The sequence below is a fragment of the Nyctibius grandis genome, chromosome Z (assembly GCF_013368605.1).
Source record: "Nyctibius grandis isolate bNycGra1 chromosome Z, bNycGra1.pri, whole genome shotgun sequence".
NCBI classification, from domain to species: Eukaryota; Metazoa; Chordata; class Aves; order Nyctibiiformes; family Nyctibiidae; genus Nyctibius; species Nyctibius grandis.
In genome coordinates this window covers 40,057,448-40,075,418 of record NC_090695.1, presented here as the reverse complement: position 1 = coordinate 40,075,418, position 17,971 = coordinate 40,057,448, and the positions used below count along the sequence as shown (strand labels likewise).

Sequence of the window (17,971 nt, the reverse complement as noted above, 5' to 3'; positions counted from 1 at the left end):
ACACTACTGTTAAATGTCAGCATAAAACTTAAACAGGTGCTTTGCAAGTTAAAATGTTCTTTCAGTAATGAAAGTGGCAATCTATATAGCATGACTTTTCTAAAGTTCAGTAACACTAGTGCATGAACAAAGCAAAGATTTAAGAGTCTAGTATCAGTTCGAAATGAACTATTTTATACAAGAGCTTAAATCATTTGCAGAACTTGGAAAGGGTGAAATTGTAACAAGACACTTTGGTAACCCATTCAAAAATTCTCTCTCGCTAGCTTGGACTGCTAAGGTGCAGATTGTGATTTGCCTACGACTGCCCACTTCAGAGCACTACTGAATAACAAACAGGTACTACTTCAATCACATTTTATAGTTTCTGCTCAGTAAAAACTGCAAAAGCCTCATAAGATGCGAAAGAAATCCGTTGTCTTCAATATGTTTACAGATGAACAAATCTTCACAGCAGAATTTGTGAAACGTTTAAGGTTCATAAAAACAGTCATGAATTCTCAGACATGAATAACAGTGACCTAGACAATCCGAGAGAATTGAGTATATACTCTAATTTTCATAAAAATATTCATGATATTGCTCTTCCAGAAAAGGTGTGTTAGAGTGCCACCTTTCCAGGTGGACTGTTAGGTCATAATACAACTGTTCTGTATTATGCTTTCTAGCACAACATGAATACTGCTCATTAGCATACAGCAAGACCTATTTCTGCATGTATATATAGCCTAGAGAGGGGTGTGCAACCACCACAACATTACAGAGGGACTGTCAAGAGAAATTATGTATAAAAATGTAGACTATGACGCTGTCCGAAGTCAATAAAAACATAGCCACAAAATTGATGTACTGTTTCCTCTGGAATTCCCCCAATTTACAAAAGTAAGACTCCTAAGAGAAAAACAGGAATAAAAAAATCCCCCATACATTTAACAAGTTTCAGCTATTCATAAGGTTGCACACAAATTTGCATCAGCGTGGACTGCAGAGCTCAGTCTAGGAAATTCTTTCACTTATTCTTACAAAAGACTTTATAATCAATTGCAAGAATACCACGTAAAACAGAAGTTGCAGCTCAAGTATAAGCAAAAATGTTTAATATGTAGCCAAATCTTTCTGTACCTAGCAAGCAGTTGTTCCTCACAGGACAGTTCAATGATTTCTTGTGCTTACACAAGCACTCTGTATAAGTAAAATATACATCAGAAAGAAATAAGAACAACCTTCCATATTCTGGGCTCTACAGCACATCAATTTAAACACCACAGCACTTGCCCAACCCAGCTGCAAAAGAATCTGCAAGGCCAGTAACAACAGTTACATGAATCAGGAGAAACAAAACTCAGTGGAATCAAACAAGGGAATACGAAACTTTGCACAGTAGTTTGACAAAATCAGGATCATGATGGAAAAAGGGATATGCTTTTCTGTCACCCAGTGTAATTTAGTAGAAAGTGTATTTCAGACTAGTGATAGCTAGATGACTTAAAGAGCAGTTCAAACTTGTGATAAAGCTGCTTGCAGCCTCCAACACAGGCACTGGAGCAGCATTTAGTGGGTACTAAAAATAAGATACAATTAGTTGAGTTTCATGATGGGCTCTTCTTACTGTATATTGTTCAAATGAAAAACTCAGTCCAATTTCACCAGTGTTTTAATGAATTTCCAATACTGCTCCAAACTTCTCAGCTCTGATCTTCTCTAGACTTTTCTTGAGTTCAAACAAACTGTGTCCACAAGGTGATCACAAATATATGCTTGCAAACATTAAAAAGCTGGTCTTGAAAGCATAGTAAACACTTCAATCCCTGCAATAAGTTCAAGTCCTGAAGTGGGCTCTGAAGTTTGTGAGAACTGCATTAGTAAAGAAGTCTTGTGACAAGTATAAAAGACTTAATAGAAAACTATTAATCTTACCAAAGTTTAGCCTCATCAAAGGAGAAAGAATGGATGCCCAGTTTACAGGTGGATACTGATGGCTTTCTCCAACTAATGCAATGGGTGCCAGTGCTGCTTTCACCAGCTCAGTTGGGACAGATTCAGGGCCTACAACAGAAGATTAAATCAAAGTCTGAATTTTATATACACACATTCGGCTAAAGAGCTCAGGAAAAAAATGTGAATACTGCACTGAAGACTAATCTGTACTGAAGAACTGAAAAGTATTATAAAATTACTGTTATTTCTTTTTGTACCTAAGAATTAGCCATCTCCTGTTTGTAATCAACAGTTGTATTTTTAACATTAATATCCTATCAAAGAGGGCTTTTTGTTACTGATAAATAGAAACTTTCTGGTTCCTTATCCTTGATCCAATTTGTGAGTTAATTACAGATATTCCTGATCTACTAGGGCAGTATTTTTGCATTTGTTATTAGGAGAACAGCAAAGTTTTCTGACACTGCAGGTGCAGGCCACAAAAATTGTCAGTCAGGTGCTAACCTTTGCTACATACTGTGTTACTTAAACACAGAGAGTTAACTCAGTGAAAGTCCTCCTGGAGGCAAGGCATGGGCAATTTTTACCTCCATTGAAAGCAAAGCCTGCTTCATAGGACAGCAGTGAGCTCACTTAGCTCCACACAGAATAATTTCTGCTTTATCTTCCTTAAGAGTGTACTCCAAGACATCTCTCTTTTACTAGCACTCCTTGTGTAAGAGCTTGCTTTCTTCAGGTTCCTTTGCATTTATCACATAGCAGTAACCCATTTGAATACCACTCTCTTACAGAGGATCTTAACCTAGGATCATGAAAATAAGAGGCATCATGAAGTTTGCTTGATGATGAAGTATTCCTGAGGATACCTGCTAACACTTAAAGTGATGTGACTTTCATCCCCACAGGGAAGATACATCATCTCACAGACACAGAGGAAAGGCAAAATGAAAGGGTTTTAAAAGTCATAAAAATTCAGTGGTGAAAACTAAAGCCCTAACTACACAATTCTACCTTATCTTTTTGAGTGTTACTCAATTTTTTGTTTAGGGATTAAATATCCCATATTAGTGAAGTTCAAATGAGCATTTAGGAAAGTTCTCTTAGCAAATGAAAGTGGGTTATTAGGGTCACCTTTTATAGTCATAACAAAGTTCCCAAAAGGATACTGTAGTTTGATCTCTTCTTACCTTTCTTTCCGCTTTCAATGGCAAAGTCAATGGCTGCCCTGATAAAGCTGTTTTCAGGCAAGTAGCTAAAATCTGGAAGAACTGTTAAGACAAAAAGACTGTTCACATACTAAAACACGTCAGCAGAAATTATAACCTCCAGCTCACATGTAAATTCAAAGGCCAAACTGAGCTATGTTTGAGCTACCCAATTCTGTAGGTGACTCAAAGCATTTAGACCACAAGATTATTGATAGATACACTGGCCTTCACACTTTTAAGGCAAGCTAAACATTTGTGTTGGTGAGAGGTGCCAGGTCTGAAAAAACAAATTAACTGACCAACTGAAAAGCCAGGGATAAGAACTTCCTTAAAATGTATCAGCCACTGTGAGTCAGGCTTTAAAAGGGAGAGCTGAAAAGCTTAATAAGTTTAACCCAACAGAGACATTCCGTATCTATGTAACCTCAGGCATGTGTGCTAAGATTATGCAAAAGCAGAAACTCCAAGAATATTTTTTCTGTGATGAGGAAGTTTATCTACACTTCATATTATTGGTTCCCAACTTGGTTCACACTGAAGTGAACAGCTTCCACTTCATTAGTTCCCTCCTATTACTGGTATTTCATCAATGGTGTAATTCTGCCTTTATTTTACCAACGGATATTGAAATAACACCAGAAGGTAATGATGTATGAACAGAATATGAATTTCTATGCTAACTGCTACACTGAAAAGGCACAGAACACTAGTTTTTGACTTCAGCTAACCAGAGAAGATGTCTTCTAGAAAAATACTTTTCAAAAGTCAGCTTGCTTTTGTTATGGATCACTTTAAATGTTGGCTTTTTTATACCGGGGGAGGTGCTACAACAAAGAGTAGATTAATCAGTTCTCAGGGCATGGAGTGAATAATGTAGGTGTCAAACACGTGTGCCATATGCAATGTAAAACTTCTTAACAATTTACTCTGTAAAAGAATAAAGACAGAAGCAATACACAAGTTCAGTCAGAACAACTCAGAACCTTACTTTGATACTAAAAGTAAAAGCAGATGGGGGGGTGATCCTATTCAGCACACTGATTCCTGCTTCATATTCCAACCTTTAGGTCTGGCACACAGGACCATGAGGTCTCCAATTCAAAGGCTGTCATGTCATTTAACAGGGCTGCAATGTCTAGCCTGTATTGTCTAATGTGTCCCTTGCCACCTTTTTAGCTAGGTGCTACTTCTAGAAGTTCTTTAACCAGCAATAATAAAGCATCTTACCAGATGCCCTGTTCTGGGTAGAAGACAAACAGGACATATGAAGGCGCCCCAAAAGTCCTGCTGCATTTGTTTGAAGGCCAATCTGCCCTGAAAAACTGATTATCTGTTGAGACAATAAACCACTAGTTAGATAAATTTCCCTACATTGCCTCATTCAAGCTGGACACAGACATTATACAGTTTCTTTAAACAGATTTGGCCTGTGTGTACAAGGTGTCACAGTACCCTAGTGCATTATCCAAAGCAGGAAACAGAGGCTACCTTCTTACCTGTGTAATGGTTCTGATGACTTCATTCAGCTTACTTTGAAACTGAGAGGACTGAATGCTCTCGGATTTCAGCTGCCAGGGAAAAAGAAAAAAAAATGATGTGAATTTTATAAGGGAAAAAAGGGAACAACAAAACAGAGAACAGGTGCTGAATAGACATATTACATTTACACACGTGCCTTTTTGTGGGGGATTGGAGGAGAAAAGGTGAAAACTTTTCCCCAATGGCACTGCACATGGGCCATATGATGGGAAAATGGAACAGACTCCATTTTACACACTGTAATTCTATTCTGCTTGGTTCATACCCAACATGACTCACTTCTGCATAAATGGGATGCTCTGGTATATAATCACTGCTGTAAGGATACAGAGGATGTCATTCCATCGTGCCTTCTAGCTTAATTTCCAGAAGAGATAAAGGTACCATGTGCTTGCATGTTCTCACCTGTATCATGCCTCCTTCAGAGCCCACCAGTGCAACCAGCCCACTGATAGCAGCCAGACGTTGCATTGTTGGAGAACCCTGGAAGTATAATTCAGGATCAGTGAGTCAATGTGGTCACACAACACTACTGTAGGACAAAACACTTGTTTCTTCCAACTTAAAAACAACGACTGCTATTACTTGTACACCTCTCATTCCAACAACCTTTTCAGGTCAGACTCCAGCATGCTGGACAATTACTCATCCCTCTCTTGGTGAATGAAGGCTTTACACAGAGCTTCCCCCTGCCTCCAATCTGAAATCATTATACATTTCTCCCTGACAAATCACTTTCTTCTAGCACAGTCTGTATTCCACAAAATATGCCACATTTCAACTCTGAAATGCTGTTTCTTTACTGATACTTACCTTCAGCTGCAATCTTAATGTGTAAGTTTAGAGTTTGATTTCAAACACGCAATGTTTGTTACAATGAGATAAATTAAAATTATTACAACAACTGAGGCACTATAATCACCATTCTGTTAGTCTAATTTTGATTAAGTAGCACCTAATTTCACAATGCATCTTCATTTAATAGCCTAGATTTTATCCTTGGATAGTGTTCCAAATTAGTAAGGATGTACAAATTAAGATCTCATTGAGATAAGCATTTCTGATAAATCATCCAAGCAGAAGAGACACAGCTTTTTTTTCCTTTAGCAAACAGTCCAAAGATATATTTTTGCTTCCAAATATCAACCAAACAGCACGCTCAGATAGTCCTAGCTTTTCCTAGCATCACTCCTGCAGAAGCAAGGAAAACTATATCCCTACTGTTCATTTAAAATCACCCCCACCTCACAAAAAACAGGATACAAATTCCAAGTCCTTTACCTCTGCAAGCACAATTTTTATCCAGGCTGGCATTAGTCTGTTACTCAGGTCTTCGGCTTTCCCATGACCACAAGCTGACAATCCATGTACTATCGCACCTACAGCTAAAGCAAAACCGTGGGTCTGTAAGGTGAAAAAGACACATTAAAAACCAGATCTTCCAAAGGATTCTGTATTCTTTTTAATATTTATTATTGAAACATTACTTAAATACTTACTATTTCCCATAGTCAGAAATAATGTCTTTGTCTAAAATGCTGGATGCTTTCTCATTTCAAGTATTTTCTCATGTCAAGTGACACAGGATTTTCTGATACTAAATACTGATCTTTGGCATATAGATTGCTCTGAAGCCTTTATTTTAGAGCAGAGTTTCCGACATAAAGATATAAAGCTGTAGCAAAGGTAATTCTTTTGACTTCCTCTTTTCCAGATAAACGTTCTGAACAGTTAGTGTAATAGCAGGCTTCAATTCAAAATGGTTGCCTTTTTTTTTTTTTCCTTCCCTTTTTTTTCTGGCAAGCATTTAACAAAAAAGAACATACACTGAAATATGGAGATTATTTTTGTCGTTTTTAGAGGGTAACCCTAGGACACTAGGGATGATACAGACACCTGGAGGAAACTGTGGCTGTGGTTATGATGCACTGTTTAGAGGCTAAGGGAAAGCAAAAATTCAGAAGAGCACAGTAGAAGTATTTTCCTATCAAGAAAAGGAATCTAAAGAAATACATTACAAATAGATAAAAATTGGCAGGACGCAGAAACTAAAGACAGGAAGAACTCAAAAGTACTATTTTCCCTTCTAAATGCAATCAAACATAAAAAAATCTGTTTTTATTTCACTGTCTGGTAATTGCTATACACCTGTAGACAATACATCAATGGATCAAGTGGTTGTCTTGGTAATTGCACGGTATGCACCACATGCTCAATGTTAGTTAATGCTGAAAGTAGATCAACATAATTTTCTTGAAGTTACAGTCTGGGTAAAGCAATATCCAATTTTAAACAGATAAGACAAAACCAGAACTGAAGCAAAGCCCAAACACTGAATTACAACCTGCTGATTATTTTCCACTAAGGTCCGTAGCTTGTTCATGGCCTCCTCAGCCTCAGCTGCTTCTATGATTCCAACACTGAAAGCAGAGACACAGGAACAGGCCACAGAATAGGCAAGTACCTGGAAAGAAATATTATTTAATTCTGTTAACCAGTGTCTGATCAAACTCACTGTAGCAATGTGCATATGGAGCAATGCTCCAGCATGATAAAAAAAAGTTATGACAATCTCAATTTATACTTTCAGATATTTATTCCCTCTCTGAAAGATTCTTCACTGATGCTAATATTAAGCAAATATAACTAAAGCTTGGAAGTACTTCTGGTTTTATATAGGTCAAACTCCTGATCTTCCACACAAATGTAGTTAATCTTATCAACACAAGTATATGATCATTATTTACATAAGCTTAAACAGCATGCTGTGATCCCATAAGGGCTACAAGCAGGTCCACAAGGCCAGAAGAGGAGCATGTAGTAGAACTGTCTCACACACAGTGCATGACGCTAGCCTTGTGTCCTTGCAGAAGGATTCACAAGCGACACTGCTTTTCTGTTGTTCAGCCTTAGACGTGGAGAATAAGAAAATGAAGTCTGAACTTTCAACAAGACAACTGTGCCAACTATTTAACCTCCCTTGTACCAAAGCTAAGCCATAGAACAACACTGACTGTAAGGGAAGCAGAGAGCACCTATCTACTGTGCAGGACTGACAACAATTTGACTTGGAGCAAGTAATGCTCAGATTTTATCTCTTGCTGCAGCAGGCCAAAGTTACCTCTCAAGTACAGGATTATATCCCACGCATTTATAGCTCTGATAGAGCCTCTTGCGCATCTCATAAGTATAGTAGTATTCATCCTAGAGTGCTGCCCAAATTTTACTCCTGTAATTATCTGTTTTTAATTCCTGACAGAGTTTTTAATTGAAAAGGGTAGGTTTTGCTTCATCCCAAACTATCTCATGATGTTAAACAGCTGCTGCCTTTCATCTCAGAAGTTGCTGTATTGAACCCAGTTTAAGTTCAGTAAAGCACTTTGAGATCTCTGGGTAGAGATAAATGATTTCATAGCTCTAAGTCATTTTAATGCATGAACCATAAACTGCAAAAGGCTAATCCCAACACATACGTACTGCCCAAAAAATTAAACTCCATAAAAGAAGACTTTTAATAAAGAGCTTTTAGAGCAGTACCAAGAGGGGAAAGAGAGTAATACTACCTATCTCTGCTAACTCCCTTAGAAAAAACAAAGGATTGTGCAACTCAGCTGTTCAGCTGCTGCAGGCTTACATATATCAGGTACAGGATTGCTTTTTTTTTGGTGCAAAATACCTGACTATTCTGATTCTTGTTTTCTGTCATAAACTCCTCCAATTTCAACAGTTTTCCTTCTCAAGTTTTACCTCAACAAGGTTATAGACTTAGTGTATGGCCAACATCAAAACTTACAGGACATATCTTGGCAAAATAAATTGAAATGTAGGCTCAAACTCAGTTTAAGTCTTCAAAACACAGTTATAAAGAAAACAGCAAATGGGGAGACAGCAGCATTCACAAGTGCAAGATTCAATTTAGCTAGTGACAGCAGCTTCCAAAGAAGGAAACAGAAGGCATATTGAAGGAGGAAGTATTAGCATTAAGGTTCCCTCTGAGAGTAACTTGCTGTCTGCTTTCTAGTAGATCAGATGAGAAGTAAACAACTCTATATAAGGGAGACCCATATCCACAGTTACTCAAAGATGCAACTTTCAACAATTTAATTTGAGTTTAAGGAATTAAAGAAGCACTTTAAAGAATGATGTCTGTTATCTCTTCAGGCAGTTTCTTAATGTTTGTGGAGCATTACAGGTTATTCTATTATTATTATTATTGTTTTCTTCAGCAGCTATAAAACCATATATTATGAAAGAAATAATAGAAACCAAGCATTCCAGTACTACAGATACAAAGCTTCAGTAAAAAGTCTACAGTATTTAAAGGGAGGCAACAAAGTAAAAGGAAGATTTAAAATCTGCAATAAAATAGGTCATACCTCCTGCATGATTCTGCTTTGGTCCTCACTGCTGTCCAGGTATTTGCAGAGTTTTCGCAACGAAGCAGAAACATGCACTCGTGATTCAGTTTGGCTACTGTGACTCATAAGTGAAAGAACAAGTCCTACTCCCAAAATACATCCAGTGCTTGGAAAGAAGACAAAAGAAAAAGGATTAAACATGCTTTGGCTGCTCTGAACTCTCTTTTCACCTCAACATGGGTTGCTGAGCAAAAAGACCTCTTGGCCTTGCCTGATAACTAGCCCTGTGGATAAATACTTACCACAGTCAATTTTACAAATGTTTTTTATTTCACACATAGCTAATGCTTTTTGGGAGACGCAGGATGAAAGAAGAGCATAAGAAGAAAACGTTCATTTAAAATAATAAATCCTACACACACAGTCTCATTATTCCTTCTGCCCCTGAAGAACCAATAGCCCCATCAACAAGCACATCAACTAGTATGAAGGAAGTATGGATCCAAATTTCTACATCTGATTTATACTGATATCCCAAACTCTGATATCCCAGTTAAACATACTAATCGCAGGTCCGCTGCTGCATTATGGTTTGGTGCTCTCAGACTCCTGCAAGAGGTATTTCAGTTTGCAAAAACAATGAAATTAGTGATAGAGCCAGAGAGCGGCTAAGATAGCTGTACAAATTAAGGTATTCACCTACATTTCAGAATATGAGTGTCAGGTATACATCCTAACCCATATGTACTTAAATATGCATTGTGCTGGTTTCGGCTGAGATAGAGCTAATTTTCTTCTTAGTAGCTAGAAGAGTGTTGTGTTTTGGATTTATTATGGGATTTTGGTATGAGAAGAATGTTGATAATATACTGATGTTTTCATTTGTTGCCGAGAACGCAAGGATTTTTCAGCTTCCCATGCTTTGCTAGCATGCAAGTGCACAAGAAGCTGGAAGGGTGCATAGCCAGAGCAATGGATCCAAATTGGCCAGTGGGATAATCCACATCATGCAACATCATGCTCAGTATCTAGATGAGAGCTGGCTGGGAAGCCTTGCTCTCTCTCTCGTCTGGGATTGCAGTTTCGGGGTTTCTCTCCTCTGGGATTCCTAGCCAGGGACAGGCTGGTCATTGATCACCATTGCTGGTGGTAAGCAGTTGCACTGTGCATCACTTGCTTGTATATTCTTTTATTATTATTATTATTATTATTATTTATTTCAATTATTAAACTGTTTTTATCTCAACTCACGAGTCCCTTTACCTTTCCCATTCTCTCCCCCTTTCCCTGGGGGTGGGGGAGAGTGAGCGAGCGGCTGCCTGGTATTTAGCTGCCTGCCAGATTAAAACCATGACAGCATATGCAACAGAGGACCAGCTTCAACAGGGTGGACATATCTAGCACAACTTAACAATTTGATGCTGAGGATACTTAAAATTGCAACAAGAACAACACAGTGCCAAAGTACATAATTTAATAGGGCAGCTGGCATGAACAGCTTCACAGTCTCTGCCTCTTTCTCAAATTTGACCAGAAATTCCATTCTGGACCAGGGAACTCTTACTAAACTCAGCACCTGCGCTCCCACAACAAGTTTCAGTTTCCACAGGTCATCGGTCATAATACTGGAAAGTTTTGTTAGAAAACTCCCAAACAGTTCTGGCTACCATCATGAGATACTAAAAGCACAGCAGATACTCACTGCCCTGAACGTGCTCTCTCACTGGCACACATACACAATATCTTAAAGAACCAGCTCTTACGTGAAGATGAAGGCTTTTTCCCCTCATGCATCTCCCTGAACATGTCAATGACAGACACCGCATGTATCGAGCAGTCAAATGAACATGGCTAGGATCTTAGGTATTCTTCTAAGCTTTTGCTATCCAACTTAAAAATGGAAAGAGTTACTGCTTTTACTCAGCTAAGTAAAAAAGAAACTTCAGAGAATAACTTCAGTCATATTTATAAGCTAATATTTTTCAGCAGCTGGGGATGAAGATGATGAGCAAAGCTAGAAGACTTGTAGTGGTGTCTCGGCAGTGGTGTCTTCTTTTTCCAGCAACGAAGATGAGACAAACCTTTGGAATCAATATTTTTAAGTAACTGGCATATCTGAATTCATGAACAGACAACAAAATAAGGACATGGCTTATATGCAAGAGTTCTATATACAGTTTTACACTATTGCTTGTTGACAAAAATACACAGAAAGAAAACAAAGTTCCTAATTAGAGCTACAGTTTTTTTATGTTGTTGACCCCTAGCAAAGACCCAAAACATAAGCAGGGACTGAAGCAAGAGTAAAACTTCACCCTCTCTGCTCCCATTTTTGTAACTACAATTGTTTTCACTTGGCCACCTTGTTTGTGATCTACATAAAATTAATGTTTAAGTGCACTTCATCCACACAGTATCTCAGATTTCCCAGCACGTTTTAAGTGTTCTACTGCCAGTGCATCAGACATACAGCACTACTGTCACGAGTCATCTTTGAATCTACTGTTATTTATCTCAATAATGTAACTTGGCAGCATACACGGCAGTACAGTCCATCACATCACCGAATGAAAGACTTCATGAACAAATCGTGAAACAAAATAAAAGGTCTGTATTTTAGGATGAAGGAAAACTGCTCTTTTCCTGATAATCCAGATGTCAGTGGAGTTTGACAGGTTTCTATAAGAACAATATAAAAGTTTGATGACAGTTTTGATTGAAAATGCCTTAAAGTCAAATCAAACAGCTTGCAAAAAACTCCATAAAAGCAGGCCAGTTTAATGCTCCACACAGTTATTTAAAGGAGGGCTACCATGTATTTCAAGTTTCTTAACAATTTGCTGTTTACCACATCTTTACACAACATGTATCAGTGTTTATCATTTACTCAATACTTCTCCAATATTTATTCTTACAGATGCAAACCAGTTCTGCCATGCAATAACTTTATACAAAAAGTCGTATTTGCAAATGTCTTGTAGAATTCATCCTCAATATGGGAAACGTAACAAGGTAACTCCTGCCCCTTGGCATTTTCAAAACCTTTTTACATGCAAGCCTTTGAAAAGGCCAGAGTTAGCCCAATCTTCAACACATGTTTTTCTTTGTTTGCAGAAATGCAGGGGGGAGAGTGGGGAAGCAAAACCTTCCAATACAGGGATCATATGTACTGCTATGTTTGTTACCCATATGCTGTACTGTCACGACTGGAACCCTGCCTTTGATTTTTTTTTTTAATTACTTATTTATTGTTTTTTCCCAGTACACTGAGGTTGATCTGACAAAAATCTATTGAATAGAATCTACATGAATAACTGGAAAAGTTAACAGCCATGAATGTACATGCTTGCTAAACCTGTGCTCTATGTAAGTTAGGCTTGGGAGATAAAGTGAACGGTTATATAGCTTCTGTAATCACTAAGTCTGACAAAGCTTAGTAGCATAAAGAACTGTCTAAATCACCTGTCATGCACATTTTCCATACGCGTGTATACTGAAAACTGGTGTAGCAGTATATTTTAAAAATATAATTACTTCAGTTTCTGTTTAACATAAGGGCAAATTTAAGGTCCACTCAGAGATCTCTTGATAACATCTGAGTGCATTCCATTTAAAATCAGGAGTAACTGCAAAGCTCCTAAGGCTCTGCAATCTATGAAACTGTTTCAGTTAAAAACTGAAGAAGGATCACATCAACATACTTAACCATCTGAAATGTTTTTCCCCCGTTTAAAAGATAATGAGTTTCACTGTTGTTTTTTTTTCCTGTGTGGTTATGACAGATAAGAGAATACCGATTTACAAGCATTACTCTCACAGTGGTCTTTTTGAGAGGAAACTAATTAGAGTATTTATTACACAGACACAGAGATTCTTATGGAACGTAGGTGGACTCTCACCAAGCTAAAGCACTGGTTCAGGGAAAGATTCTTATTGCTTATTGAAAATTACCGTTTTCTTCATCCCTCTTACCACCCCCCCCCAGTTTTAAAAAGAGAATGCTCCTAATTAAATGAAGAAAATTATATATAAAACCAACACTCCTATTAAGGCTGACGTGATCAAGGCAGCAGGAGGGTGGGGAGCAGAGCTGCCGGCGTGCTGCCCGGGCCTGGCTGGCACTGGGGCCCTCCCGGCCGTAGGTTACCTCAGCACAGCCGCCGGAGAGGATGCGATTGCTGCTGGCTGGCATTCAGAAAAAAAGGAACCCTTTCCTCCCACATCTGTACCGCATAACATACCTACTCTCAAAAAAACTCGCAACCTATTTTAATGGAAAAAGGAATTACCAGTTTAGTACGGATGAAACATTGATGAAAAGGTCAGTGTAACACTCACGTCCCACAGATGGCCGTGCCTGTCATACCGGATGAAACGGCTGCAAAGGCCCATGCTTTCGAATAGCAGTTTAAAAGTGGACAAAAGCCAAGCCTGGAGAACTCTAACATTTACAGCTTTACATTACTTCTTTGCTCACAGAGGGCTCACACTAGACACCAACTTACCATTAAGATTTAAAAAATGTAGCCATTACACCCAGCATAAAAACCTACCCACCCTTCAATCTTCCCTCTCCTGCTTGCCATTGTTTCATATTCCTCTGGCAACCTCTCGCTGCCAGAGAAGTCTAGCTTGGCTTTTCTGTGAGGCATTTATCTCCAGCTCACAGGTTGCACACACAAGGAGCAACAGGTGTTAACAAAGTGATGCAGCTGATACAACCCCCTGTGCATCACTCGTCTCACCCTGTGCCACTCAAGAGGCAACCCAAATCCTGACTAAGCTATACCGGTTCACAGCCCAATGGTGTGCAACTGTGACCCCTCACAGCTTTTCACAAGGTCCACTGGACAAGGGGAGGGCAAAGGCAAATAGGAATTATTGCTGTCTTTCCTTTAACAGGGAAGAGCTGGGCAGAATAATGGTCAAAATCAAGTAAAACTCTGTGCACCCACACTGAGGCACTCGAGATACTGCAGTTCCTTCCCTGATTTGAAAGGGAAATGACTAGTGTGGAAGACACATGCTACTATGTTATGTCAGTTGTTTAATGGCAACTGACACATGTGGTTTATTGTTCAATTATTCCAAGTTTGCCAATGCTAGTAATTGTAGAATACGGTTCAGTAATTTCTTGCCCTGCTGGTGGGCTGCTCCTCTCTTTAGGACACCTGAGGCATAACCTCAACTGGTTAAAGGAAATATATTTGCTTTACTCAGTATTCAACATGCCATCCACAGCTGTTAAATTAATGGCCTGGCTCTCCCAGATAAATAAGCCATCTGAGGCAGCTGCTCCTGGACCTCACACTGTGTTGTACGCACACATACATTCCAGTAACAGGCTCCAATGCAGAAGCAGCTAGACTTCATTGAACACCTTGGCAACCACCCAAGAGCACCAAGGAAGGACTTTCAAAAACATCTCTCATTAATGAACATGTGCAGGTGAGCAGCCCTGCTCCTAGAATTGCTGGTATCCTCCCACTGCCTGTGAGCACAACTGTGCGGTTCTCTACACATGCCCAAGGTTTTTACTTGTGGGTTGGCAGGGATTAGCAGTGGTGGTCCTTGCTTCTTTTCACTTCGCACTAAAGACTGTATGGAAAAAAATGTGTGTGTGTGTGTGTGTTGGATATATGTACATATGCATACACTTTTACAAGTTCATATATAAAGCATCATATATGTATATTTATGGGCACAGAAGAGACAGTACACAGAAGAATAAACCAGCAGGAACATCCTGAAATTCAACAAGCACCAACTCACAGTTCTGCACCTGGCAACTGACAGGCTGGGACCAGAGGGGCTGGGCATCAGTTCTTGAGGACAGCCTTGGGCACTGGTGGGCAGCAAGCTGAGCCGGGGCCAGACATGCACCCAGGCAGCAATGAGGGTCAGCAGTGCATGGGCAGCATGAGCAGGGCACAGCCATGAGAGTCATGGGAAGGACCACCCCTCTACTCCGTACTCACCAACACACCTGGAATACTGCTCTGAATGCAGGAAAGACACCAACAAAACTGGAACAAGTTCATGGGAGGCTACTGAGGTGGTGAGGCTAGAGCCCTTGCCCTGAGAGCAGGGGCTGTGGGACCACAGCCGGTTCATCTGTGAGCAAGAATGGCTTTGGGGGCATCCAACAGCATCTCCAGCACTGACAGGAAAGAACTGAGGAGATGTAGATAGGCTCTTTCATGGTGGAAGGCCAAGAGGTAGTGGGCACAAGCTCAAACATCAGACATTCACATGGAGATAGGGACAGCCCAAAAGCAGAGCCAGGGCCCAGAGACACTGTGCTGTCTCCAGTCTTGGGTGGTTTCAAACCCTGGCTGTAAAGCCTTGGGCAATGTAGTCCAAAGACCATGGCTGAGTTTGTTTTGGGGAGGGATGTGGACCTCCGAAGGGCCTTGCCAGCCTGCACGAGTTGGTAATTCTATGGAAGTACTCAGAACAGGCTGTCTCCCTGTTCTATCCTTATACTCTTCCATGTAGAATGAAGGAATAAAAGTGTGACTTAAAAAGGTTGAACTCAAAATAAAACAAAATATCACCAGTAATGAAGGAAACTCACTTGTACTCCAGACTGGTGTCAAAGCAGCAGTCTTCCAGCGCATCCAGGGACTTCATTAGAACTAAGGTCATCTGTTGACCAGGTACATCACTACAAAAACAAAACAGGAACAAAAAAAAATTCCAAAAAACAGCTCCACTCTCAAAATCATAAAGGATGTTAAACCTCCTGCTAAGAATGAACATGCCAGTAAACAGAGTTCTTTTCTTGCTGTAACAGGTTCTCATACGTCATATGGAATCCCCTCTTACAAAACATGTATGGTTTTCTTAATAGAAAGGACATCTTTAATGCAAACTAACTCTATGATTTGATATTAGCTATAGCTACATCCCTGTAAGTTTTGTTGTTGTTGCAAGTCAATGCTTGGAAAAAAGATTAACAGAGCGAGGCTACACAGTGTTTTAACAAAGGCAGGTGCATCAGAAACATTAGCTTGTCTGAGCAAATTAAAAACTGTCAGCCAAATCTGTTTGATACCTGTGCTTGCACACCCATTAAACATTTATTATGGGTATCTATGCAGACAGAATCCCAAGTAGTCAAGAAGCTGTAGGAGTATAAAGCCAAACTTACTTCATAATTTCTCTGGAATCATCAGAAATTTGCAAATAAGGCCAACTCTTCTGTAAAGGAGGCATTTTCTACCAACTTCAGAACATGTCTTTGCTCCCAACATAGCTGTAACAGTATGCTTTAAAGATAGCCCATCACACTACTTCTGTTGTAGCTCCATGCCCATATGCATAACTCACATGATGTAAGTAGACACTATCCACTGTCCAGAGCACTCTTAGATAGGAACCGATGAGAACTGTTGTACAATTAAGTCTCCTAGGGCAGTTAGTCCCCTTTTAAAAGCATACATATGGCTCTTCTAGCTAACTGCTTTGCACATGTACTTTAGGATATTATGAAAACTAATCATTCATCCTGAAAGAATGGCAAAATATCCAGGATAGCACCGGGAGGGTGAGTGGTGAAGACTGATAATAAAAGACAACATTTAAGAAACACTGCAAAGCCCCTCAAGAATCATTTGCCTATGACTTCTCAATACTTTAATTCCTCAGAACTTAAGGCCACATGCAGGAAAAAGAAGGAAGGTATTTGCACACCTACATTACATATGGTAATCCTTACCTGACTTTTTCTTCATAAACACGTGAGATAAACATCCCCAAACCAAGGCCCACGTGCATTTGAACAGCTTGAGACTCATCAGCATTTGGTTTCCCAGGTAACCTGTCAGTCAGCATATTCAGGACCTCCTCAACCTTCTCCTTGCATGATACAATGAAAACTGGCACCAGGAGAGACAAAGCAATGGCTGCACAGGAACGAGCTATAATACTAGCAGTATTTTCACCCGAATAGGATTTCTAGAAAAATATAAAAAAATATTTTTTTTTCTTTTCATCTTGGGGGAGGTAAATAAAATTACTTTCCAGGTAGTAACACTCAGCACTTTAGGAATTTAAATACCTATACAGCAAACAGCAGCACAGATGTTTTGCAATCTGGCAAAAACCAGTATTTCATGGAATTGCCTATGGTAATTTTTCCATTTGCCTTACCTTGTAAGCAGCTTAAAACTGGGACAACTCAGAATATAATTTCTAAGTGTAAATAAGATTGGTAAGTATGGAACTGTAAACAAAGGATAAGACAGGATGCAACTAGAATTTAACAGCTGTCTGCACTTAAATACATTGGTCTATTTTAGTTTTCACTTTCCTTGTTAAAATATCCAGCAGTGTTATCAGAAGGACAAACAGAAACCAGCCATGATGTTAATTTACTTCTGTAATTATAACACACCAAGAATTTAGTGAGTTGGAAAAAGCACTACCTCAAAAGTATCACACCTAAGATGAAAAAATACCATGAGATCTTGCATCATAACCAGTAGAGATGCTTTCTAGAAAAAAGATCCCTTACAAAGGTTTTTAATTCCTTTCAATTTTGAAAGGCAAAATCCATACAGCTACCTCTACTTATAAAGCAATGGACTGATTGTAAGTAATAGCCTAATGTATATTTATCAACTTCCATATGCAACTCTGAAAAGGAAAAAAAAAATCCCATCAGGATGCAAGGCACTCTGCAAGACTGATTTCTACTGTGTGCCTTAGAATTTTACAAACATACTATTTTAATTTTTTTTTTTTTTTTTAAAAACAGAGTGGATTTTAGAAACGGAACATTGTCACGTTGTTCCATCTCAAAAACACCTTTTCTAAACAGCATTATTTTCAAAGGCAGGAGCCACAGAACAATTCGTCAAGAACTGCTAGTGCCAACCAAGTAGCTGAATCTCCTTACGTCCAACCAGTCTAGCGTTTATTTAA

The 17,971-nt window shown here is 39.1% G+C and overlaps 1 protein-coding gene across 3 annotated transcripts in view; it reads right to left on the bottom strand.

Annotated features, from left to right (window-relative positions):
- The window catches only part of FOCAD (focadhesin), a 132,730-nt gene that overhangs the window by 22,393 nt on the left and 92,366 nt on the right, over nucleotides 1-17,971 (bottom strand). For all 3 annotated transcript variants that reach the window (XR_011050036.1, XM_068422429.1, XM_068422430.1), the window contains exons 28-37: nucleotides 16,764-17,002; nucleotides 15,621-15,710; nucleotides 9,062-9,209; nucleotides 7,030-7,149; nucleotides 5,967-6,089; nucleotides 5,091-5,168; nucleotides 4,643-4,714; nucleotides 4,374-4,476; nucleotides 3,126-3,206; nucleotides 1,918-2,046 (exon numbers count right to left, since the gene is read on the bottom strand). Coding sequence is in view for 2 of the 3 variants with exons in the window: in XM_068422429.1 (XP_068278530.1) it covers nucleotides 1,918-2,046; nucleotides 3,126-3,206; nucleotides 4,374-4,476; nucleotides 4,643-4,714; nucleotides 5,091-5,168; nucleotides 5,967-6,089; nucleotides 7,030-7,149; nucleotides 9,062-9,209; nucleotides 15,621-15,710; nucleotides 16,764-17,002 (1,183 nt within the window). In the remaining variant the exon portion in view is untranslated. The remainder of the gene's footprint in view (nucleotides 1-1,917; nucleotides 2,047-3,125; nucleotides 3,207-4,373; nucleotides 4,477-4,642; nucleotides 4,715-5,090; nucleotides 5,169-5,966; nucleotides 6,090-7,029; nucleotides 7,150-9,061; nucleotides 9,210-15,620; nucleotides 15,711-16,763; nucleotides 17,003-17,971) is intronic.